The 24472-nt window shown below is 47.8% G+C and overlaps 2 protein-coding genes across 2 annotated transcripts in view; both read left to right on the forward strand.

The window, feature by feature from the left end:
• The window catches only part of LOC308175003 (sister chromatid cohesion protein PDS5 homolog B-like), a 53555-nt gene extending 49099 nt beyond the window's left edge, over positions 1-4456 (forward strand). Inside the window, exons 30-34 of the mRNA XM_080550116.1 lie at positions 71-146; positions 1127-1557; positions 1720-1803; positions 2424-2610; positions 3504-4456. Coding sequence (XP_080406242.1) covers positions 71-146; positions 1127-1557; positions 1720-1803; positions 2424-2610; positions 3504-3536 — 811 coding nt within the window. The 3' untranslated portion in view covers positions 3537-4456. The remainder of the gene's footprint in view (positions 1-70; positions 147-1126; positions 1558-1719; positions 1804-2423; positions 2611-3503) is intronic.
• Positions 4457-7952: 3496 nt separating this feature from the next.
• On the forward strand, positions 7953-17580 carry kl (klotho). Its single transcript, XM_080549801.1, has 14 exons — positions 7953-8309; positions 8506-9020; positions 9728-10158; positions 10307-10386; positions 10628-10790; positions 11026-11131; positions 12102-12254; positions 12517-12752; positions 13461-13665; positions 14079-14269; positions 14755-14868; positions 14992-15106; positions 15541-15667; positions 16199-17580. The coding sequence occupies exons 1-14, from the start codon at positions 8093-8095 to the stop codon at positions 16531-16533; spliced, it is 2988 nt and encodes a 995-aa protein (XP_080405927.1). The 5' UTR covers positions 7953-8092; the 3' UTR covers positions 16534-17580.
• The last annotated feature ends 6892 nt before the right edge of the window (positions 17581-24472 follow it).

Below are 24472 nucleotides of genomic sequence, written 5' to 3' on the forward strand. Positions count from 1 at the left end.
CACACACACAGCCAGGGCATGGCCAGTTGATCCTAAGTGTCAGTGTGTTGTGTCCCCGTGGCTGACCCAGGCATGACAGTGCAGAGATGGACCACAGTGAGAACGAGGACATCAGTCTGCTGAAGAAAGGAGACACCTCAGACAAGGTACTGACCCGCCCTGCCCCCCCCTGACTCCCCACCCAGGACCCCACACACACACACACACACACTGGTGTTTACACTAGTCCTGTATCTTTACAACAATCATCTCAAGGGCGACAACAAAGACTTGGCAGTGACATGTAAACATGTTGACAAGATAGCAGACGGGTTATCTTATCAAGACAAATAATGATGATCCGTTCTTTTATATAGCGCCCTAGGACATTTTAACATGAGTCACACACGGATTATAAAACCCAGTCAAGTAAACACAGGTCAGTGTGTGGGATGCCTCTGGGTAACACAGGTCAGTGTGTGGGATGCCTCTGGGTGGGGTGAACACAGGTCAGTGTGTGGGATGCCTCTGGGTGGGGTAAACACAGGTCAGTGTGTGGGATGCCTCTGGGTGGGGTAAACACAGGTCAGTGTGTGGGATGCCTCTGGGTAAACACAGGTCAGTGTGTGGGATGCCTCTGGGTGCGGAAACGGTAGTTATGGTGAGGAAGAAACTCACAGAAGCTATAAGGGAGTCTGAGTCAGTCTGTTGCCAGGATTCAGTTAAGTACCGTGAGTTGTAAACAAGCGTGTGTGTGTGTGTGGGGGGGGGTGGGTGTGGGTGTGGGGGTGGATGTGTGTGTGTTCGTGCTTTTTAACTGACTGTATTCATAATGTCAAAAAGCACTGATAGTATTCATGTCTTTTAGATAATGTACATGTATGTGGACCTAAATAAAGCATTTAAATGTGCGTGTGCATGCGTGCGCGCATAGGTGGTAGATAAGCTCGGAAGATCAGATGAATCTGCACCGTAAGACAAACCTTACTGGACCGTCTCTCTACTGACGTGGGGTTCTGCTGTTCAGTCAGTGAATCATAAACAGCATCATCACTCAGCCGGTAATCTGTCTGAGAGACGTTGTGTATGCAGTGATTCCACCCCGATAATCAAATCAAACTTGATCGACACTCCTGTCCCTCCGCAGGACGCCGAGAAGCCGCGGGGTCGCAAACGAGCCGCGGCCCCCAGTAACGACGACGCCGGTCACCAAGACAACAAGCCCAAGCGCGGGCGCAAGAAAGCGGCGGCCACCCCCATCGCCGCCGCGGACGAGCCCGAGGACCAATGGGGCGAGGACTCCCGCCTAGCTGACGCCCAGACGGAGGACGAGCAGAACAGCCCGCCCAAGAAAGGGCGCAGGGGGCGGCCGGCGAAGGTGGCTACGCCCGCTCAGGAGACGCCGGCTAAAGGGAGACGGGGCCGCAAGAAGGCAGCTCCGCCCCCAGAGGAAGAGGAGGAAGAGGGAGGAGAGGAGGAAGAGGAGGAGGAGGAAGAGGAGGAGAAGAGCAGCGAGAACGTGGAGGTGAAGCCGAAGGTGGGGAGGCCGACCCGGACGCCACGGCGACCAGCGCAAAGGTCAGAGGGCGTTGTTGTTGTTGTTGTTGTTGTTGTTTGTTTATTGTTATTACATTTGAGTTGTTTTCCTGGTGATGCTCAGTCCCTCTCGGGGCGTGCTCATTGGTTCTGCTTCCCATGACGTGTTGTTGTGGCGTGTCTGTCTGTCTGTCTGTCTGTCAGCTCTGAGTCAGCAGAGTCCACCCCGGTGAAGAGGAGAGGACGACCGCCCAAGGCAGCGCAGACCCCCGCCGCCAAGAGACCCACGTAAGAGAGAGGGAGAGTGTGTATGTGTGTGTGTGTGTGTGTGTGTGTGTGTGTGTGTTGTTGTCTGCTTCTGGTCGTGTTTGTAAATTCGCTCTGATAGCGCCGGAGCGTCCACGTGACTGCCTCTCGTCCAATCGAATTACTTGGTTCCATTATGACGTTGAACCCAGTGTGCTCTCCGGAGAATTTACGAACGTGGCCTCTGTGTGTCTGTGTGTGTGTCTGTGTGTGTGTCTGTGTGTCTGTGTGTCTGTGTGTGTGTCTGTGTGTGTGTCTGTGTGTGTCTGTGTGTCTGTGTGTCTGTGTGTGTGTCTGTGTGTGTGATGGTGTCTGCTTCTGTGTGTGTGTCTGTGTGTGTGTCTGTGTGTCTGTGTGTGTGTGTGTGTGTGTGTGTCTGTGTGTGTGTCTGTGTGTGTGTCTGTGTGTGTGTCTGTGTGTGTCTGTGTGTGTGTCTGTGTGTTGGTGTGTCTGTGTGTGTCTGTGTGTGTGTCTCTGTGTGTCTGTGTGTGTGTCTGTGTGTTGGTGTGTGTGTGTGTGTGTGTGTGATGGTGTCTGCTTCTGTGTGTGTGTGTGTGTTTGGGAGTGTGTCGCTGGTATCTGACGCCTCCTCTCTTTCCCAGGCGCGCCGGGCGATCAAAGGCAGCAGCAGCAGCAGCCAGAGAGAACGAGGAGGAGGAGGAGGCGGAGACGGCACAGCCCGAGGAAGAGGAGGAGGAGGAGCAGCAGGAGGAGGGGGGGGAGGAGGAGGAGAAAGAGGGGGAGGAGGAGGAGAAAGAGGAGAAGAAAGAGGAGGAGCAGATCACTAAGGTACTGGAGCCTCGTACTCCCCAGCTCAATAAAAATGTATCCGGTTTTTATGACATTTTGTAATGATGGTAAATGGACTTTACTTATATAGAGCCTTATTCCAATATTATTCCTATATACCGTATTTTCCGGACTATAAGTCGCTCCGGAGTATAAGTCGCATCAGTCAAAAAATGCGACACTAAGAGGAAAAAAACATATATAAGTCGCACTGGACTATAAGTCGCATTTATTTAGAAATATATTTCACAAAATCCAAGACCAAGAACAGACATTTAATCTGGAAAGGCAAGTTTATTCAACTACACAATAGCACACAGAACAACAGGCTGAATAGAAGTCCGGTATGTTAACATAACACATTAACAGTTATTCAGCAACACAACAGCATAAAGAACATACCTGGGAGGCTGAATAGGCTAAATGAACATAACAAGCCAGCGAGTCCAACAAGCAAGTTACCAGTAAGCAAGTTCACCAAGCTCCCGTTTGCTTAGCTTCAACAAGCTAATGTTTTAGATAACTTCTTCAGGGGTATAGGAGCAGCATATAGTTGTCACAAGCCCAGAGCGCCCTCTGTCGGCTGTAGACGGTAATGTTTACTCCTTGGTTCATGTCAGTCAGTATGAAATTATATATATATATATATATATTGATATATAAGTCGCACCTGACTATAAGTCGCAGGACCAGCCAAACTATGAAAAAAAGCGTGACTTATAGTCCGGAAAATACGGTATATATATCTATATTCCTTATTCCAATGATAAGTATGAAAGTACATAGTAGTTTATAAGTCATGATGAATGCAATAATAAGTAGTGAACTGCCTATTTCTATGCCTATGGCTTTCAAGCGGTTTGACAAAAGACCTCCACTATGTTGTTCTGCAGCCAAGACGGAGGGTTGCTGGCCGAAGAAGATGAACAGAGGAAAAGAAGAAGAAGAAGAAGTGAGAGAGAGAGAGAGAGAGAGGGTGGGGCTGTTCCTTGGGACACTTGGACTGCCTGCCTACTTTAGAGGAAGAGAGAAAGATGGAGCGAGGAATGGACTTTTCTGGACTTTTCATACGCTGATGCTCCTACCGCTACACCCACCCACACACACACACACACACACACACACACACACACACACACACACACACACACACACACTCACACACCCACACACCCACGCACACACACACACACACACACACACACACACACACACACACCATCAGTATCATTAACTGTGCGTTGTTGCATTGTGTTGCATTGTGATGTTGTTCGCCACATATGTAGAGATCTGAACTGAAAAAGATCCCATGTGTAAATAGTCTCTTTTATGTCAGTGTTGTATTATTGTTCTGTTGGTTCTGACTGGGGGGTGTTGTATAGCTTTGAACCATCCTGATGAACGTGTTCCTCATGTCTGACTGTCAAAATTAAATGTTGATTTTTCGGAAAATACTGTTTTTGTCATTTTCCCCTCTGTATCCACATGATCTGAGAGAGATTAACCATTTACTGTTTTTTGCTTTTTTGTGATGTCAATCGTGTAATTTTACTTTTTTGATTTTAAAAAAAAGAAAAGAAACCAACAAAAACAAACGTTCATTTGCATTCGTTTACAGCAGTGTATATTTACACCTTTTTTACCGTTTTATGAAAAAAAAAAAATACCAGAAAACTGTCTGATAAACTGTCGTGTCCGACTGTGGGATGTCTAGAAAGGTTCTAGAATCTAGTGTGTGTTCCATTTTACATCTGGTATTTCCTGATGGACTGAACTCCTATAAGCAGGTGTGTTTTAGTGTTTGTCACTGCAGAAGAATGGTATGCCCTCCACCTACCCAGTCAGAGCCTGCATCGGTTGTATCAATAAAATTCTCTATAGAATGTGACTGACTTTCTTTCTTGACCTCCAACATGTTTACCTGCATATTTTTTTAAGGTTAAGATTTTTTTTTTTTATGTCACATAAAGACATGTACACAACAGGACATCAGAACAACTAGGGTCCGTGGGGAAGGTTATTGTCCCAGATAAGAGTAGAAAACACATTTTGCACTTCCCTATAACCTGCATCTTTTTAATGTAATCTTAATTAATTCTTCTCATAATCAAGGTTACAATAACCCTACATTAATTTATAATACATAGAAAGACACTGTTTGATTGACAGGTTTTCAGAGATAGAAGATATCAACATGTGGAAACCCCATAGGCCTAAGTGACAGGAGTGATCGGGGGCATTTACATGCATTCTTTTAACAAGGTAGGAAAACATGGTAGGCCACTCCTTTTCTTGGTGCCATTGAGCAGCTCCCACCACACACACACATCTCCCACCACACACACACACACACCACACACACACAGCTCCCACCACACACACACACACACACACACCAAGGACGTTGTTTCTAGCCCAGCCTCTTGTGTTCGAGGTGGAAAGAAAGGACACGCACCACTGCACCTGGTCATGACCCCCCGTAACCACATGATGCCTGGCGGACATAAGTGAGACTATTTACCTGTCTGACCAACACCACACCCACTTGCTAGGTAGTCATATCATATGACCCAGGAATATCTATTAAGTTACACTACCACCTGCTCAGCATGAGGTATAGGTCACTATGAAGGTAGAGACACAAGTATAGGTCACTATGAAGGTAGAGACATAAGTATAGGTCACTATGAAGGTAGAGACATAAGTATAGGTCACTATGAAGGTAGAGACAGAAGTATAGGTCACTATGAAGGTAGAGACATAAGTATAGGTCACTATGAAGGTAGAGACACAAGTATAGGTCACTATGAAGGTAGAGACATAAGTATAGGTCACTATGAAGGTAGAGACAGAGGTATAGGTCACTATGAAGGTAGAGACACAAGTATAGGTCACTATGAAGGTAGAGACATAAGTATAGGTCACTATGAAGGCAGAGGTATGAATGAATGGACTTTATTGTCATTGCTACAGTACAGGTACCAAACAACGAAATTCAGGAGGGGTGGCTCCCCTGGTGTTAGGAAAGGGAGAAAAAAACACTTTTAAAAAAGAAATCACAAGAAGGGAAGGAGCTGGTTTACATAAATAAAGGCTATGTACACTATCCACTGTACTATACTGTACAGATAGACGACTAGGGTTGTCATATTGCACAATAGTATTATTTCACATTTATTTAAAGTGTCACAGTTTGCAGGCTTGAAATGTACATGTTTGTGCCTCAGCACTACACCTGATTATAGTATAGGTCACTATGAAGGCAGAGACATAAGTATAGGTCACTATGAAGGTAGAGACATAAGTATAGGTCACTATGAAGGTAGAGACATAAGTATAGGTCACTATGAAGGTAGAGACATAAGTATAGGTCACTATGAAGGTAGAGACATAAGTATAGGTCACTATGAAGGTAGAGACATAAGTATAGGTCACTATGAAGGCAGAGACATAAGTATAGGTCACTATGAAGGTAGAGACAGAAGTATAGGTCACTATGAGGGTTGAGGTGTAGGTCACTATGAAGGTAGAGACAGAAGTATAGGTCACTATGAAGGTAGAGACAGAGGTATAGGTCACTATGAAGGTAGAGACAGAAGTATAGGTCACTATGAAGGTAGAGACATAAGTATAGGTCACTATGAAGGTAGAGACAGAAGTATAGGTCACTATGAAGGTAGAGACAGAGGTATAGGTCACTATGAAGGTAGAGACAGAAGTATAGGTCACTATGAAGGTAGAGACATAAGTATAGGTCACTATGAAGGTAGAGACAGAAGTATAGGTCACTATGAAGGTAGAGACATAAGTATAGGTCACTATGAAGGTAGAGACATAAGTATAGGTCACTATGAAGGCAGAGACAGAGGTATAGGTCACTATGAGGGTTGAGGTATAGGTCACTATGAAGGTAGAGACATAAGTATAGGTCACTATGAAGGTAGAGACACAAGTATAGGTCACTATGAAGGTAGAGACATAAGTATAGGTCACTATGAAGGCAGAGACATAAGTATAGGTCACTATGAAGGTAGAGACAGAAGTATAGGTCACTATGAAGGTAGAGACACAAGTATAGGTCACTATGAAGGTAGAGACATAAGTATAGGTCACTATGAAGGTAGAGACATAAGTATAGGTCACTATGAAGGCAGAGTGCTAGGGTCCAAACCAGAGCAGTAGAGATAGCTGGAGGAGATTGGAGATAAAAATAAAAAAAAGATCAAAAGAATATCTAGGTTCTCCACCAGCAGGTCTAAATGACCGACGGACACATTTCGAAAAGAAAATTCCCACTTTGACATTATGACATTTTCGGATATTTTGTCTAGATCAAACAAATCAATTACATCTGTTTTAAAGTCAGGTTGTAACAACAAAATGTGGGGGAAAAGTCCAGGGGGTGAATACTTAGTGAAGGCAGTATGTATGCTTTGTATGTCTCTGATGCTGTAGCTGGTAATGCACCCCTGGCTGACAGACGCCCCTTCATCAGCTGGGTCAACAGCTTCAATAGGAGAGGGAGGTGCAGTGTTTCCAAGCAACCCCAAAGCAGGAAGAGGCACTATTAATGTGATCATCCAGGGAACATTTCTGTTTGCATATCACCCTCCGTATCCCCCTGCCTTAGGCTACATTTCACTGTCTTGGGAGACCTAGGATGAAATGCAAATGAATGTGTTCTATCTGACAGCTGTGCTCAAAGAAATGAAATGTCATATTGTGTCCATTACCCTCCATCTGTGGTCATATGAATCATGGATGATGACATTATTGATGCCCCCAGCTGGGGCTGTATTATAATATGGTGGGGTCATAAAAAGGTACTCAATACCTACTACCTAGGCCTGCAGTATCGACCGTAATAGGCCTTTATACCGCAGTTGAGGTTTCTCTTTATTTATTTTATTTGATGAATGTTCTAAAAGTGTGTAGATAGATACAATAGATTTAGATTCGATAGACACAGCCTACACATGTAGAAATGACTCACTTGTAAAACTCATCTATAACCTGAAATGTTTTGGTTAGTTTGTAGTGTGGATCCAAATACAATCCTGTGTGTTTGTCTGGGTTTTCTTCTGTCATTTCTGTATTTAATAATGCACTTTTTTGGCTACTGTTAATGTGCTGTTAATGCGGAAACACGATGGCCTTGCTTCGAGAGAGATCGGTCATTATAAGGCTTTAACATTGTTTTGAGCCCTGGAGACCTTTACGCGTCAAGTGGTTTGGGTAATAATTGACAGATTTCCTAACCGAGCCAGGAGAGCGGTCTCTCTCTGGGATATAACCTGTAACCACTGCGCCCCCAGAGAACACAACAGCTGCTGTCACCTCCCATAACGGTTATAGGACCTTTATGTACGTTATCCGGCCAGGTAGCCTAATCATTGAGATATTAGTATATTTTACAATAGCCTACTGGTTGGTAGGCGCCTACTTGGTTGTTTAAATGACCCCATAATATTCAACGCTCGCAATGCAGGTCTCCGGTTTCTTTTTGACATTTTGGGCAATTTCTTTGCGTGAATTCGCGTTCGTATTCGCGGCACCGGGAGCTGGTTTGAAGACCTGGGAACGGTTCAGCAGACTGCCCTACCCCGGAGACAAAGCCTTCCTCTACAGCACCTTTCCGGACAACTTCATGTGGGCGGTGGGCACGGCCGCTTACCAGGTGGAGGGCGCGTCTGAGAAAGGTGGGATATAAACCAGTTTAGGTTTTATTATTGAGTTTATTAAGTTTAAGTGTTATTATTTTGTTTATTAGTTTAACACCATCAAAATAATGATTTCTTCTTCTTCTTCTTATTATTATTATTAATATCTTACATATATATATATATATTATTATTCATCTTTACTTTAACAATTTCTATCACATTCTCTTTCAAGATGGTAAGGGTCCGTCCGTCTGGGACACGTTTACGCGCGGCGGGACCCGGATAGTCACCGGGGACGTGGGCAGTGACAGCTACCACAACATCCACGGGGACATCCGCGCCATCAAGCAGCTGGGCGTCAGCCACTATCGGTTCTCCCTCTCCTGGTCCAGGATCTTCCCCAACGGGAGCCGCGCCAGCTACAACCGGATCGGCACGGATTATTACCGGACTCTGATCAAGAGGCTGAAGGAGATCCGCGTGCAGCCGGTGGTCACCCTGTACCACTGGGATCTACCGGACCACCTGCAGAGGGCTTTCGGAGGGTGGAGCAACCCGGCCCTTGTGGAACTGTTCAGAGATTACGCCGATTTCTGTTTCCAAACTTTCGGCGGTGACGTGAAGTACTGGATCACCATGGACAACCCGTTCGTGGTGGCCTGGCACGGGTACGGCACCGGGCTGGTCGCTCCCGGGGTGAAGAACGACCCGGACTTGCCGTTCCGAGTCGGACACAACCTGATCAAGGTGAGCAAAACTAGAGGTATTGTAAAGCATCTGTCATGAGACCCTCTGTGTTTGAGGCTACACGTAGCCTACACATCTTTACACATCTTTGGTCCTCTCTTTACTCTCATCTCATCTCTATTCGCTGGTCTTGCCCCCTCTCCCCCTCTCCCCCTCTGCCTTCATCCTCTTCTCCACATAGGCTACAAATAATTGTATGCACATTGCACTCACTATGAAGGTCACTTTTATCCAATGTGTCTGCTAAATGGCATATAGTATATATTATAGTGTATACATAGCCAATTATTATACTGTATATTATCTATCCTAACTCTTTCTCACCTCTCCATCCCTCCCACTCTCCCCTCTTTCTCCCCTCATACTCTCTCATCCATATCTATTTTCCATCCTCCCCTTTTTCTTAATTTTGTTTCCTCACCCCTTCTCTCTCTCCTTTCCACCTCTTTACCCCCCCCCACCCCCCCCCATTGTTCCACTCCATCTCTCTGCGCCTCTCTCTCTGCCCACCCCACCCACCCCCACCCCCCCTCTCCCTCTCCTCTCCCTCTCCCTCTCCTCTCCCTCTCCTCTCCTCTCCCTCTCCCTCTCCCTCTCCTCTCCCTCTCCTCCCCCTCTCCCTCTCCCTCTCCTCTCCCTCTCCTCTCCCTCTCCTCTCCTCTCCCTCTCCCTCTCCCTCTCCTCTCCCTCTCCTCTCCCTCCCCCAGGCCCACGCAGCGGCCTGGCACCTCTACGACCGCCACTACCGCCCCCGGCAGCACGGTAACCTCTCCATCGCGCTGGCCTCCCATTGGATAAAGCCCGGTCAGACCCGCCGCGAGAGCCTGGCGGCCTGCCAGTGTTCTCTGGAGTTTGTCCTGGGCTGGTTCGCCCACCCCATCTTCACCGACGGAGACTACCCGCCCTGCATGAAGCTCCGCCTGGGCCAGCGCCTGCCCTCCTTCACCCCGGCCGAGATGGAGGAGGTGAAAGGGACGGCCGACTTCTTCGCCCTGTCCCACGGGGCGGCGCTGAGCTTCCACCTCATCACCGACCACCTGAAGTTCGGACAGCAGGAGGACCTGGACCTGAGGATGCTGCTGTACTGGGTCAGGGCCGAGTACGACGACCCGCCCATCTTCGTGGTGGAGAGTGGATGGTGGGCTACTGCTACTGTTGTGTATTGTTGTGGCGAGTGTGTTGTGTTTCGGTGGTGGTTGTGGCATGGTATGATGTCGATATCAGGTCATGATATGATATGAATTGTAGTCTGTTATGATCTCACCTGTTATTGTCACATGACACAGGTATGTTCTGAGCAACACCAAGATGGAGGACCCCAGGCACATGTACTACCTCAAAAGGTTCATTATCGAGGTGCTGAAATGTGAGTGGGGTCGTAATGTACATTTCTGTACCATTTATTCAAACATTATTGCGAGTATCTCTGATAGTCAGCTCAGGAATTGAAAGGTGCATTGTTACCGTAATGGAAGTTTGTCTGTTTTTAGCACCGATGCGATTTGAAGTCAGGGGATAACCTCTTCCTTCGTCTAAACTTGGAATTTCTTGTTGCCGTCTAACTCTTTGCTAAAGCGAACCTGTTACTGCTCTGTCCGTTGCCGTAGCGATCAAGTACGACGGTGTGAACGTCATTGGATACACGGCGTGGTCCCTGATAGACGGGTTTGAGTGGCACAGGGAGTACGGGATACGCCGGGGCCTGTACTACGTTGACTTTAACACTCCTGACCTGAAGAGGGGGCCCAAGACCACTGCCATCTTCTACAGGTCTGTTATGCCGTAGTATGGATTTCATACAGTTTATGTATTAAGTCTACTTTTGTGCCTTCATGTTATGTTATTTTAAAGGTTATTGTGAAGTATTTGTGGGCTACAGTGTGTAGTTTGAATGGTGCTGTATACAAATCTAAGTGCACATTCTACCTGACCACATGACCTTACTAGGGAAAACTTGTCCTTGGCGGTTTTTGTGAAACACTGCTTATTATTGTTGTCGTTCCAGGACGCTTATCCAGAGGAATGGCTTCCCTGAGCTCCCAGAGAACAGACCGGCACAGGGGGTCTTCCCCTGTGACTTCGCTTGGGGGGTCTCCGCTAACTCCATACAGGTTGTGTGTGTGTGTGTGTGTTTGTGTGTGTGTGTGTGTGTGTGTGTGGGCATGAGAGAGAGAGAGAGAGAGAGAGAGAGAGAGAGAGAGAGAGAGAGAGAGAGAGAGAGAGAGAGAGAGAGAGAGAGAGAGAGAGAGAGAGAGAGAGAGAGAGAGAGAGAGAGAGAGATAGAGAGTCTGACCCACCTGAGAAACACAGTTTTAGTGGTAGCTACAGGCCCGAATACATCTACGGTCAATGTGTGAGATAAGCATGCATGCAATGTTCTCATAGAGGGAAATATTAACCCAGTATTAACCTCTACTTTGGACCATTGAAGACGGCTATGTGGTTGATGTGTAGCCCAGGGCGCCCAGGAAGGTACTGTGCTGTGGAACCCTCTGGAACTAGAATGTACAGCACATGTAAACTGTCAAAACCTTATCCTGGTGCTGCTGACTGAATCTGAACATAATTTATTCAACCACAGTATAATACTTCAACAGTAGAAAACTATATCTAACTATCTACTGTATTTGATCATTAGTGTCATTAGTGATCTGATTTGTGACATTTGTGATTTGGTATACTGTAGAGAAAACATTTGTGGATTGACTCTCTCTAGTCCAGTCAGCACTGGGTCAAGACAGGGTTTTGAACCCACAACCCTCTGGGTCAAAGTCCATCTCTGACCCCACACACACACTACTCCAGTGAGTCATCCTGCAGATCTCTTAATTATAAACCACACAGACGCACATGGCCTCCGCTCGCTGAACAACACAGGGGGCTGCTAGCTGCCTTTTATTTATTTGCCCCATTGGCCTCTGTAGGTGTGTGTGTGTGTGTGTGTGTGTGTGTGTGTGTGTATAGTCACTCAAACAATTCCACCCAAGTGCCTGCATGTTTGAGTCTGGCTGTCTGTCGGTGTGTGTGTGTGTGTGTGTGTGTGTGTGTTTACTAAGTCTCTCTATCTGTGTGTGTGTGTAGGTGGAGACCACCCCCACCCAGTTTGCGGACCCCAGTGTGTATGTCTGGAACATCTCAGGTAACGGGGAGCTGAGGAGGCTGGAGGCAGGCTCCCAGGCCTCCCCGCCACGACGAGCCCAGCACTGTGCTGACTACGCTACCATCCGCCAGCAGGTCAGTCAGTCTGTCTGTCTGTCTGTCTGTTTATCTGTCAGATAGTCTGTCTGTCTGTCTGTCTGTCTGCTTGCCTGTCTGTCTGTCTGTCTGTCTGTTTATCTGTCAGATAGTCTGTCTGTCTGCCTGTCTGCTTGCCTGTCTGTCTGTCTGTCTGTTTGTTTGCTTGCTTGCCTCTCTGCCTGTCTGTCTGTCTGCTTGCCTGCCTGCCTGTCTGTCCGTCTATTCATCTTGACTATTCTCTTCCCTCTCTCTCTCTCAGGTGGAGGAGATCCGTCGGGTGGGGGTCACCCACTTCCACTTCTCCCTCAACTGGTCGTCCCTGGTTCCCACGGGCCGCGTGGCCCAGCCCAACAACACCCTGCTGGGCTACTTCCGCTGCTTCACCAGCCAGCTGCTCCAGGCCAACGTCACGCCCGTGGTCACGCTGTGGCACAACACAGGCCAGCGCTCCAGCCTGCCAGCCACCCTGGCCGCAGGGGGGGGGTGGCTCAACAGGTCTGTCTGTCTGCCTGTCTGTCTGTCTGTCTGTCTGTCTGGACGCAGGGGGGGGGTGGCTGAACAGGTCTGTCTGTCTGTCTGCCTGTCTGTCTGTCTGTCTGGACGCAGGGGGGGGGTGGCTGAACAGGTCTGTCTGTCTGCCTGTCTGTCTGTCTGTCTGTCTGGACGCAGGGGGGTGGTGGCTGAACAGGTCTGTCTGTCTGTCTGTCTGTCTGGACGCAGGGGGGTGGTGGCTGAACAGGTCTGTCTGTCTGTCTGTCTGGACGCGGGGGGGGGGGGTGGCTGAACAGGTCTGTCTGCCATGTCATAACACATGTGGAACACAGAAAAATGACCTCCTTCTGTCTGTCTGCCTGTCTGTCTGTCTGTCTGCCTGTCTGTCTGCCTGTCTGTCCGATTGTCTGTCTGTCTGACTGTCTGTCTGTCTGTCCGCCTGCCTGTCTGTATGTCTGACTGTCTGTCTGTCTGCCTGTCTGTCCACCTGCCTGTCTGTCTGTCCGCCTGCCTGTCTGTCTGTCCACCTGCCTGTCTGTCTGTCTGTCTGTCTGTCTGACTGACTGTCTGTCTGCCCGCCTGCCTGTCTGTCCGCCTGTCTGTCTGTATGTCTGACAGTCTGTCAGTCGGTCAGTCGGTCAGTCAGGCATCTTTCACAGTGTCAACGTTGGGTCGTGATGATCCAACTCTATCCCCTCCTCTGTCTCTCAGGGACACGGTGGAGGCGTTTGCGGACTACGCCAGGCTGTGCTACAGGGAGCTGGGCGCCCACGTGAAGCTGTGGATCACCCTGAACGAGCCCAACGACGACGACGAGGTGGAGATGGGCTACGCCGAGGGGCATCAGCTGCTGAGGGCCCACGCCCTGGCCTGGCACGCCTACGACCAGGAGTTCAGACACACACAGAAAGGGCAGGTGAGGGAGTGGCATTGTTGTTAAAGCAAGTGAATAACACTCTGCTTGTCACACACCACCAGAGAGGCCTCCCTCCTCTACTGCCTAGAATCAATATACCGTTGTTTGAATTTAATATTGACGTTGACGTTTTGTTTTGTTGGCTGTTTTCATTGAGATCATGAAGATGTCCTTCAAAAAATATTGTTAAAATGGAAAGATTTACAACCAATCAGAGATCAATCATAGTAGCTCCTCTCACTGACCATGCCACTGAGCGTGTTGGTCTTTCTGGCTCAAAATGAGCTCTCTGGAGAGAGAGAAACAAATGATTTTAATTGTTTTAAATGAAGGAACAGAAAGAGTGTGAGAGAGAGCTAAGATGTTTGTCAGCCTAGATAAGAGATACCTGTAATTTCAACGCTGCATTACAGGTGTCTGTGGCGCTGCACATGGACTGGGTGGAACCGGCGTTCTCGTTTAGCCGTGAGGACGTGGAACCGGCTAACAGGGTTCTAGACTTCCGTGTGGGCTGGTTCTCTGAGCCTATCTTCGGCAGTGGCGACTACCCGTCCATCATGAGGAGCTGGCTGCGTGGCCGCACCGCCTCGGATCTGTTCCTGGAGTAGGAGTCAACACACCCAATAATAACTACACCGTGCTGCTTCCACACTTACCCCTGCCTGTTCTTCTGGGTGTCAGCATTTACATTGTGTTGTAATGGACCTGTCGCTAAGCCACGCCCCTTTTGAAAACTCGGACAAACAAACAACGCTTCACTGACAGTGACTGACTGACTGACCGTGACTGAATGACATTCAATGACTCACAATGGCGGGAGTTGGCAAATTTCTGATTTCTGATTTACCACAGCAAGTAACAGACATGTTTTTTTTTATTAAGATGACAAGAATATTTTGTCTAGAAGCTTTTCACCATCAGATATTTTGTCTGAGTTGTTTGTCTGAGTTTTCTGCCTGTAGTGACTTTTGCTGTGATATGATTGGACAATTTCTATTTTGGGGTGTGGCCTAGCGATAGGTCCATTCACTGAGCATTTTCTCACTCTCCAGTACTTCATGCATGTTGTTGATGTGGTTGTCTCCATAGTTCCCACCTGCCTGTGTTCAGTGAGGAGGACAGACAGCTTGTGCAGGGGACATACGATTTCTTCGCTCTCAGTCACTATACCACTGAACTGGTGACGGACTCCAAAGAGGACATGTCAGTCTACCACCGTTTACGACGACCACTGCTACTAGGCTATATCATACTACTACCATGACTACTTTAACCTACGAACGACAACAACGATTATCAGCATAAATCTCTCCTCCATCCATACAGATATCAATACAAGGCCAAATTAGGGGTCCAGTCCATGACAGACACCACCTGGATCATGTCCCCGCGGCCCAACTCCCCCGTGGTGCCCTGGGGCCTGAGGAAGGCCCTCAACTGGGTGAGATCACAGGAGATGAGATGAGATAACACTCCATTGTCTGTTTGCACAGAGATTTGCCTCACCTTCAAACTCGCTACCTTTACAACTAATAAAGAGATTTGATTCATAGAAAGGTAGAGAGAGAGGATAGGGAGAGAGAGACCTTGAGCGCACACGCACACACACACACACACACGCTAAGAGAAATAGAAGGAAGAGTGTTGTGAAGGATCATGGAATAATATATTCCTATATATTCATGAATATATATCATTAAATCATTATTGTAAACTGTCTCCTGGAACATGTCTGACACTCCACCAGTGTACTCTGTCTCAGATCCTTCTCCTGAACTCACATACAGTCCTTCTCTCCAGCCCAAACCTTCTTTTCAGAGAGAGAGAGAGAGAGAGAGAGAGAGAGAGTTAATGTCACTACGTCTGTTCAACCAGGTGAAGGAGCGCTACAAGGGCGTGGCCATCTATGTGATGGCCAATGGGGTGCAGGAGGACCCTGCCCGCTTCAAGGACAGTCTGAGGGTCTACTACCTCTACAGCTACATCAACGAGGCCCTGAAAGGTGAGTCTGTTAGACACGTAGACTTGAGTAGAAAAGACATTGGCACTGTGGTAAACAAGACGCTCCAAAACCTTGTCAGGACAGTCCATCACCTGAGACCCTCCCATTCTTCCCCGTCATTCCGCACGAAAACGTTGAATTGTCGTGTTAGCTGGACGTCAACGTCGCAATGCTTCACAAGGGGAGAATGTTTACCCTTCTTTGAACTTGTGCTGTGGTTCTATGTAGCTTTCAGAGTTTAATCATTAGACAGATGTACAGCTCACTGACCCCAGAGGAGATGGCCAGCTGACTGAACACACACACACACACAAACACGCAGTACACCACTGAGTTATTCACGACGACGTGATCTGACCAGGAAAAAACTGGGTCCATGTAACAATCTTGTCAGTAGTCGTCAGTATTTAATATTTTCACCAATAGATGGCGATATCAGTTTGATATTGAAACTAACATCTGAAATTCCCCTTTCTTTAACCTTCCTCTCCCCCTCACTCTCTGTCCCTTCTCCCCCCCCCCCCCCCCCAGCGTATACCCTGGACGGCGTGAATCTGAAGGGCTACTTCTTCTATGCCCTGAATGACCAGAGAGACCCAGGTTTTGGCCTCTATGGCCATGTCCAAGACGAGACCATCGTCAAGGCCTCCCTCTCCCACTACCGCAACATCATCCGGCACCAGGGCTTCCCAGCCGAGGACACCCAGGCCCAGCAGTGCCCCCACCAGCCCCTGCCCTGTGCGGGGTGCCACGTCCTCACCAAGAGGCCCATGGTGGGCTTCCTCTCTCTGGTGGGCTCGGGGGTCCTGATCACCCTGGGGCTGATTATCTACTACGCAGCCAAGAGACAGAAAGAATATTACTAACAATGGGGGATGATATCTTTATTTATACATTGCTTTTTTATAGACTGTGCTTTAGGGGCTAACTTAGGTCTACCGGTTGGGTGAACGTAATAATTGGGGAGCGAGGGTGGGATCTCGGCCCACTACAACTGTGTGTAACTGTGTAAGGGGTCTACCTTGCGTTTACGTAGGAGCAAGAAAAACGTTAGCTTACACCTATACCATTCTCTCAGATGTGCAAACACAGAAGGGGTGCGTAGGGGCTTAGGGAAGGGTTCACCTAGTGCATCCCAATATCTGCAGATGGAACCCTGGGTGGTTCTGATCAACTGAATATTCCCTGAGCGATTTAGCAAGTTAGGACATTGTGGAATATGTGTAAAATAGTAGTGGTAGCAAAAGTTTCTTCTAATGCATTTGATTTCCCTGTTGTTCCTGAAAAAGAAATAAATTGTTACGGTACCTCTGACCCATTTACAAGTCTTCATAAGGATACTACAGGTTTGCAATGTGCAGCAGGTTTTCACAGAATTGGATTTCAATTTGAAAAGCATCCTCTCAGTTGTGTTTGATGTGTTTTGAACATGTTGACAAATGCATTTTCTTATGTAGGCCTACACACCCCCAGGTTTTTGAATAGCAGTTTCTTCTTCAGAACCACTGTATGCTAGTTGGTACACAGCACCCTCTTCTCTGAGGTCAATCTTTAATCAGCCTGGGACACTGCTGTGTAAATCTAATGAAATCCACTTCTGAGTGTGGAAATCATTATTGCCTTCTTCTCACCCAGTCTGATTACATGTTTCCTCGAGTGCTTGATCACATTTCTTGAGACAGTATAAACACAGCCTTCAACACCGCTATGTCTCCTGGCCGCTCTTGTCAGCGATATTCACACTGTAGCAATAACAGGGTTACAGTTATTTCGCCAGGATTTATAGTGCACGTCCAACCCGTTGCCGTAGTAACATACTATCGCTAAACAATGCTACATCATCTACATCTACAAGATGTCTACTACTTCTACTTCTACTACAACGTTATTGTACAGTTTACAACCTCTATCCTGTGCATAGGACCAATAAACTTTGATGTGACTCTTTATATGACTTATTATAGCCCTCCTCATATACTTTTCATTTTGTAGTTTTATTTCCATATGTCGAAATGAAAGCAACTCAAGTTTGACCTCTGCATGTTTTAATGTTGGATTGGTGTGAATCACTTAAAAGTTGTTGGTGGGAGGGAAAAGCGTGAAGAAAGAAAGTGCTTTCTTCACGCTTGTGTGTGTGTGTGTGTGTGTGTGTGTGTGTTCAGTCAGCTGGCCATCTCCTCTGGGGTCAGTGAGCTGTACATCTGTCTAATGATTAAACTCTGAAAGCTACATATAGTAAGGGCATTTTACCAGATATTTGACCAATCTGCGAAGTAAATCGTTACCAAGAAATTTCTTCACCAATGTGTTTCTAAAGGTGTGTAATAACATGTCCTAAAAGGTTGAAATTCAACTCCTGTGGGAAACCTCATAAAAAACTGCTCAAAGTTGGGGTACCGATAACCGATTTTCGAAAATTCGAAAATGCTTAAATTGGACTTGAGTAACTTTTGAGGGGTCAAACTAGGCATTTTTCATGAATCTGAGTTGATTGCAAGCATGTATTTGTCACCAAGAGCACATCCTGGATGGGGGGTGTTTTGACAAGGCAATCCGTGCCCACCTCCTCATTGATGCAGCCATCTATCAGCACATCATGAAACATGCCTTCACTGAGGAGGAGCTTGGTGAAATGAGGACCTTAATGGAGAAGGTGGCTGATGGTAAGATGGGAGCCCGACACACAGATCCAGTAGTGGCACTGTTTGAACATAGGTTTGAAGAAAACTTCAAAAGACTCGCTGAAGGAGGAAGAACGCCTACACTCTGGGTGCAGTACCACCGCATACATGGTAGATGTGATCAAGACCTTCATCCGAAGTGAGCGGCTTGCAGACCACAAGGGGCACCTGTCCTGCATTGCTACCAGGATGCTGGACATCTTTGCAGCTGCGGGCCATCATCAATATGCCAAAGGTGCACGGCTGTACTGTCAACTTATGAAGGAACTTGAAACGTTGCCTGCTTACAAAGAGACCATAGAAAGTTTCACTGCCCATGGAAACCATGTTGTCCGTTACTCCAGCCATGATTGGTCTGGCACCTGGTGTGACATCTGTATTGAGCAGACATTAATGAAGGCAGCCAAATCAGAAGGTGGACTGAGCAGAGGGAGGATGAGAAACAGTGATTCTGGCCACAAGTGCTGGGTGCTCACCCTCAGTCACTTCTCCAATGTCAACCAGTGCATGGAGGAAGATGTCAAGGAACATGCTCCACCCCACAGAGACCTTGCCAAAACACAGAAGAAGCGAGATGCTGGAGCAGTTGAACTTGCCCTCCAATGGTTTGAGGAGAACAACCCATTCGACCATGATCGAGACAAGGAGATGCTTGTATCTTTCTCTACAGGATTCACAAGCACAGGAGAAGACCCAGTCAATGCTGAGAGAGCAGCTGAAGTAGGGAGAGAGATGCAGATTAAGCTCGATGGACAGTCAGTGACATCGACCATGGAGGTGAAGTCAAAGGTACAAGCCCTGTCATCACTCAGAAAGATTCCCAAGATCAACGAGAAGAAGATTCACCTTGACTCACTCAAGTTGTTCAACCGACTGATCATTTTTGCCCAACGGGATATGACAGTTGAGACAAGCTTGGAGTATGAGCTGACTCCCGTCCCATTGTCCCTTTTCAGTAACAAAGATCAGAAAATGAACAAGGCGAACAAGGCAGGCTTTTCCAAGACTAGCCTGAAGGAGTTAACTGATCCACTTGAACTCACTAACCAACCCTGCTCCACTTTGGTGGTTGATGGCGGATGGCTTCTCTACATGGTGACGTGGGAACAAGGTCAGACTCGGCAGGAGATTGGCAACAGTTACCTAAGCTACGTGCAGTGTCTTGGCCGTAACTCTCAAAGGATCATTGTGGTCTTTGATGGCTATAACAGATCGCCAAAAGATCATGACCACATCCGACGTACCAAGAAGTCATGCTGTGACCTCCAGATTCGACCGGATATGATACACTGGACACCAAGAGCGAAGTTCTTGGACAACACTCATAACAAGAGTGAGCTCATTCACCTCCTCTCTTCAACATTCAGAAAAATTCACATCACCGTGGAGCAGAGTGACAATGATGCTGACACTTCGATTGTGAGAGAGGCATTGGCTGCTGCTACAGATGGCTTTGTTGAGGTCAGTAACATTTGTGTAGGTATTTTACTTGCATTAGCTATGACTACTTTAAAAGAAGAGTTTTGACTATTTTTATATATTTTCACATAGTTGAACATGCATTGCATATCTTCTTCTATTTTCAGTTGCGGGCAGAAGACGCAGACGTGCTGGCAATGCTGGTGCACCATAGCTCAAGCACCAACCACCCACTCTTCTTAACCACATCGAAGGGCTCTTATGATGTCAAGAGGATCCGAGAAGCTCTCTCAGATAGAAAGAGACGCTACCTGCTCTTTTGTCACGCCTTCACTGGGTGTGATACGGTTTCTGCTATCGCTGGCCATGGGAAAACAACTCTGTTTGACAGGTAATAATAATAATATTATATCATAATGAAATATTTGTATATTGAAATATCTGAAACAAACCTTGAAGTGCATTCTTTTACAGGTTTTGTGCAGGGGACATCGACGAACATATGGACATCTTCCTTGACATACACGCTACCAAGGATGCAGTGATTCAGGCTGGTACTAGGATCTTCCAGTACATTCACCATGGGCCAGGTACTACTCTGGGTGCAATTCGATGCAACATGTTCTCGGGAAAGGCAGCGGCTGGGCTGATCAAACCAGAAACTCTACCTCCAACAGAGGGTGCAGCTGCACAGCATTCTCTCCGTGCCTACCTACAGACCCGGGACTGGATCCTTCTACAGAGCATGTCTCTGGACCCCAGTGACTATGGATGGACATTAGGTGTTCATGGTTATGAGCCAGTTCCAACCTTAGACCCCATGGCTCCCGACGAGCTACTCCAGTTCACAAGCTGCAATTGTAATGGAGATTGCAGCAACCGGCGATGCAGCTGCAAGAAAAATGTTGTCAAGTGCATCTCAGCATGTGGAGTTTGTAAAGGCATTACATGCAAGAATGGTATTCATGATGTTGTTGAAGAAGACTCAGACATTGACTCCTGAAGCATTTGACCTATGGTGGATCAGTATTTGCTCTGAGTATTATGCAGCTAATTTAAATAAATGTATATGTAAATGGCAAGGGGCGTGGCAGTTTCTCTACCAGGAAGTGGTCTTGGTGACAATTAAATGCTTGCAATCAACTCAGAATCATGAACAATGCCTAGTTTGACCCCTCAAAAGTTACTCAAGTCCAATTTAAGCATTTTCGAATTTTCGAAAATCGGTTATCGGTACCCCAACTTTGAGCAGTTTTTTATGAGGTTTCCCACAGGAGTTGAATTTCAACCTTTTAGTACATGTTATTACACACCTTTAGAAACACATTGGTGAATAATTTTTTGGGTAACGATTTACTTTTTGGGTAACGATTTACGATTTTCATATGTTTCCCTTACTAATAGAACCACAGCACAAGTTCAAAGAAGGGTAAACATTCTCCCCTTGTGAAGCATTGCGACGTTGACGTCCAGCTAACACGACAATTCAACGTTTTCGTGCGGAATGACGGGGAAGAATGGGAGGGTCTCAGGTGATGGACTGTCCTGACAAGATTTTGGAGCGTCTTGTTTACCACAGTGCCAATGTCTTTTCTACTCAAGTCTACGTGTCTAACAGACTCACCTTTCAGGGCCTCGTTGATGTAGCTGTAGAGGTAGTAGACCCTCAGACTGTCCTTGAAGCGGGCAGGGTCCTCCTGCACCCCATTGGCCATCACATAGATGGCCACGCCCTTGTAGCGCTCCTTCACCTGGTTGAACAGACGTAGTGACATTAACTCTCTCTCTCTCTCTCTCTCTGAAAAGAAGGTTTGGGCTGGAGAGAAGGACTGTATGTGAGTTCAGGAGTAGGATCTGAGACAGAGTACACTGGTGGAGTGTCAGACATGTTCCAGGAGACAGTTTACAATAATGATTTAATGATATATATTCATGAATATATAGGAATATATTATTCCATGATCCTTCACAACACTCTTCCTTCTATTTCTCTTAGCGTGTGTGTGTGTGTGTGCGTGTGCGCTCAAGGTCTCTCTCTCCCTATCCTCTCTCTCTACCTTTCTATGAATCAAATCTCTTTATTAGTTGTAAAGGTAGCGAGTTTGAAGGTGAGGCAAATCTCTGTGCAAACAGACAATGGAGTGTTATCTCATCTCATCTCCTGTGATCTCACCCAGTTGAGGGCCTTCCTCAGGCCCCAGGGCACCACGGGGGAGTTGGGCCGCGGGGACATGATCCAGGTGGTGTCTGTCATGGACTGGACCCCTAATTTGGCCTTGTGTTGATATCTGTATGGATGGAGGAGAGATTTATGCTGATAATCGTTGTTGTCGTTCGTAGGTTAAAGTAGTCATGGTAGTAGTATGATATAGCCTAGTAGCAGTGGTCGTCGTAAACGGTGGTAGACTGACATGTCCTCTTTGGAGTCCGTCACCAGTTCAGTGGTATAGTTGTTACGTCTGTAGTTTTACGACAGTTGGGATTTTACTACAGTGCCGTATTACGTTTTGTGTTACACACGTTGTTGATTAAATGGAGTACACGTTCCGACTACAAGCTCTGAGTTCAGTCTCCATTATTGAACATAACATTGGCGACGAGGATGGCTGATTGTTCTCTATCAACACCCCTCCTTTCCTAGCAGTCCCGGCAGAACCACCGATTCCGTGGGGCCGCTGGATTTCCTCTTTCGAAACATACATCCTAGCCGCCGGCTTAGAGGACGTATCAGACAAGAGGAAATATGCGCTGTTGCGGCACTGCCTGGGAGCGGAGGGTCAGCGCGTGTTTGAAACTCTCGGCACTGCGGCGAGATACACAGACGCTGTGGAACTATTGAAGCAACACTTCGCCCCTCCACAAAGCGCTCTTCTCCGCCGCGTCATATTCAGACGAAGACACCAACGTACAGGTGAGACAGTGACACAGTATGTGGCTGATCTGCGGGGTCTGGCGAGCTTATGCAAGTTCGGGGCATTACAGAACGAAATGATAAGAGACCAACTCATCTTACACACGAACTGTGACAAGATTAGGGAAAAACTGTTACTGGAAAATGATGAACTTACATTATCAGCAGCTCTGAACATGGCGGCCCAAGTTGAAACAGCTTTGGAATGTGCAGTTAGTTTTTCAGCCTCTCCCAGCTCACCGGCAGAGGGCGCGCACAGCCTACAGGTGCCCCTCCTCCACGTGAGTGCAGCCAGCGGCGGGGAGAGCGTTTTACTGGCCTCTCGGCCACGCGACCAGCCACACCAGCCGTGTGGGAATTGCGGCTCTTCTGCACACAATTCAAGAGCTCAGACATGCCCAGCCCGTGGTAAAACCTGCTCCAACTGCGGGAGACTAAACCACTTTCACAAGGTCTGCAGGTCTGCCCCAGCTAGAGCTTCCCAGTCACCTACCACAGTCATCCATAATGTCAGCTCAGGACGAGCGCCATTCAAAACATGCTCGTTGATGGTTGGTGATGTCACTCTGCCGCTCCTCCTAGACACTGGAGCCACAGTGTCCCTTGTGAACTTGACGACCTATACACAGTTCTTCTCCCATGTGCCCCTGGGGTTGCCCTCCACCACCCTGCGTGGCTATGCCAACTCTGAGATTGACATTGTGGGCTCTTTTCAGCTGCCTGTGAAGTACGGGGAGAGGACACTGCCGGCTTTCAGGTTCAACGTTGCACGCCACGGGACCAACCTGTTAGGCCTCGACCTGTTCAACGCCCTCGGTTTCACCCTGCTAGACACAGCTGGCTCAGAGATTCACACCGTTTCCATCCCCTGGCAGCAACAGTGGCCTGCGCTGTTCAGCGGTGTAGGCTGCCTCGACACTTTTGCCCACCAGCCTCTGTTAGATCCTACAGTGATGCCTGTTATACAGCCCCTCCGCCGCTCCCCCCTGGCTCTCCGCGATGACATCTCCTCTCAACTACAGAGCATGCTCGATAGCGACATCATTGAGCAGGTGAATGCATCGCCTTGGATCTCCAACCTGGTGGTGGCGAAGAAGAAGTCTGGGGGGCTGCGCATCTGCGTGGATCTGAGAGCGGTAAACAAGGCCATCATCCCTGACAAATACCCCCTACCAACGATAGAGGAGCTCACCGCCCAGTTCTACGGGTCCAGCGTGTTCTCTAAACTGGACCTCCGTCAGGGTTACCTCCAAGTGCCACTACACCCCGAGAGCCGCAACCTCACAGCGTTCATCACTCACAGAGGGGTTTTCCGCTACAAACGCATGGCTTTCGGTTTAAGCTCCGCCCCCAGCTGCTTCCAAAAGATCATGGCCTCCATCTTCGCTGGGATCCCAGGTGTGGCCATCTATCTTGATGACATCGTGGTTCACGGGGCCACCGTCGAGAGCCACGACGAGCGTCTCCACAGTGTGTTCAGTGCATTGGCCAAGCATCACCTCACACTCAATGGTGAGAAGTGTGTATTCGCCGCCCCAGCCATTGACTTTGTGGGGTTCCGCCTCTCAGCTGATGGCACGTACCCGCTGCACTCGAACACCGAGGCCATCCATCATGTCCCGGAGCCCACCACAGCCGCTCAGGTGGCCTCCTTTCTAGGCATGACGGCGTACTACCTCCGTTTCCTGCCACAGTACTCGGCCACAACCACACCACTGCGGAAGCTGTTGAAGCATGACGAGCCCTGGCTCTGGACGTCTGCCTGCTCAGACGCCGTACGCCTCCTGAAGGCCC

The sequence above is a fragment of the Nansenia antarctica genome, assembly GCF_963989245.1.
Source record: "Nansenia antarctica genome assembly, chromosome: 20".
Lineage (NCBI taxonomy): Eukaryota > Metazoa > Chordata > Actinopteri > Argentiniformes > Microstomatidae > Nansenia > Nansenia antarctica.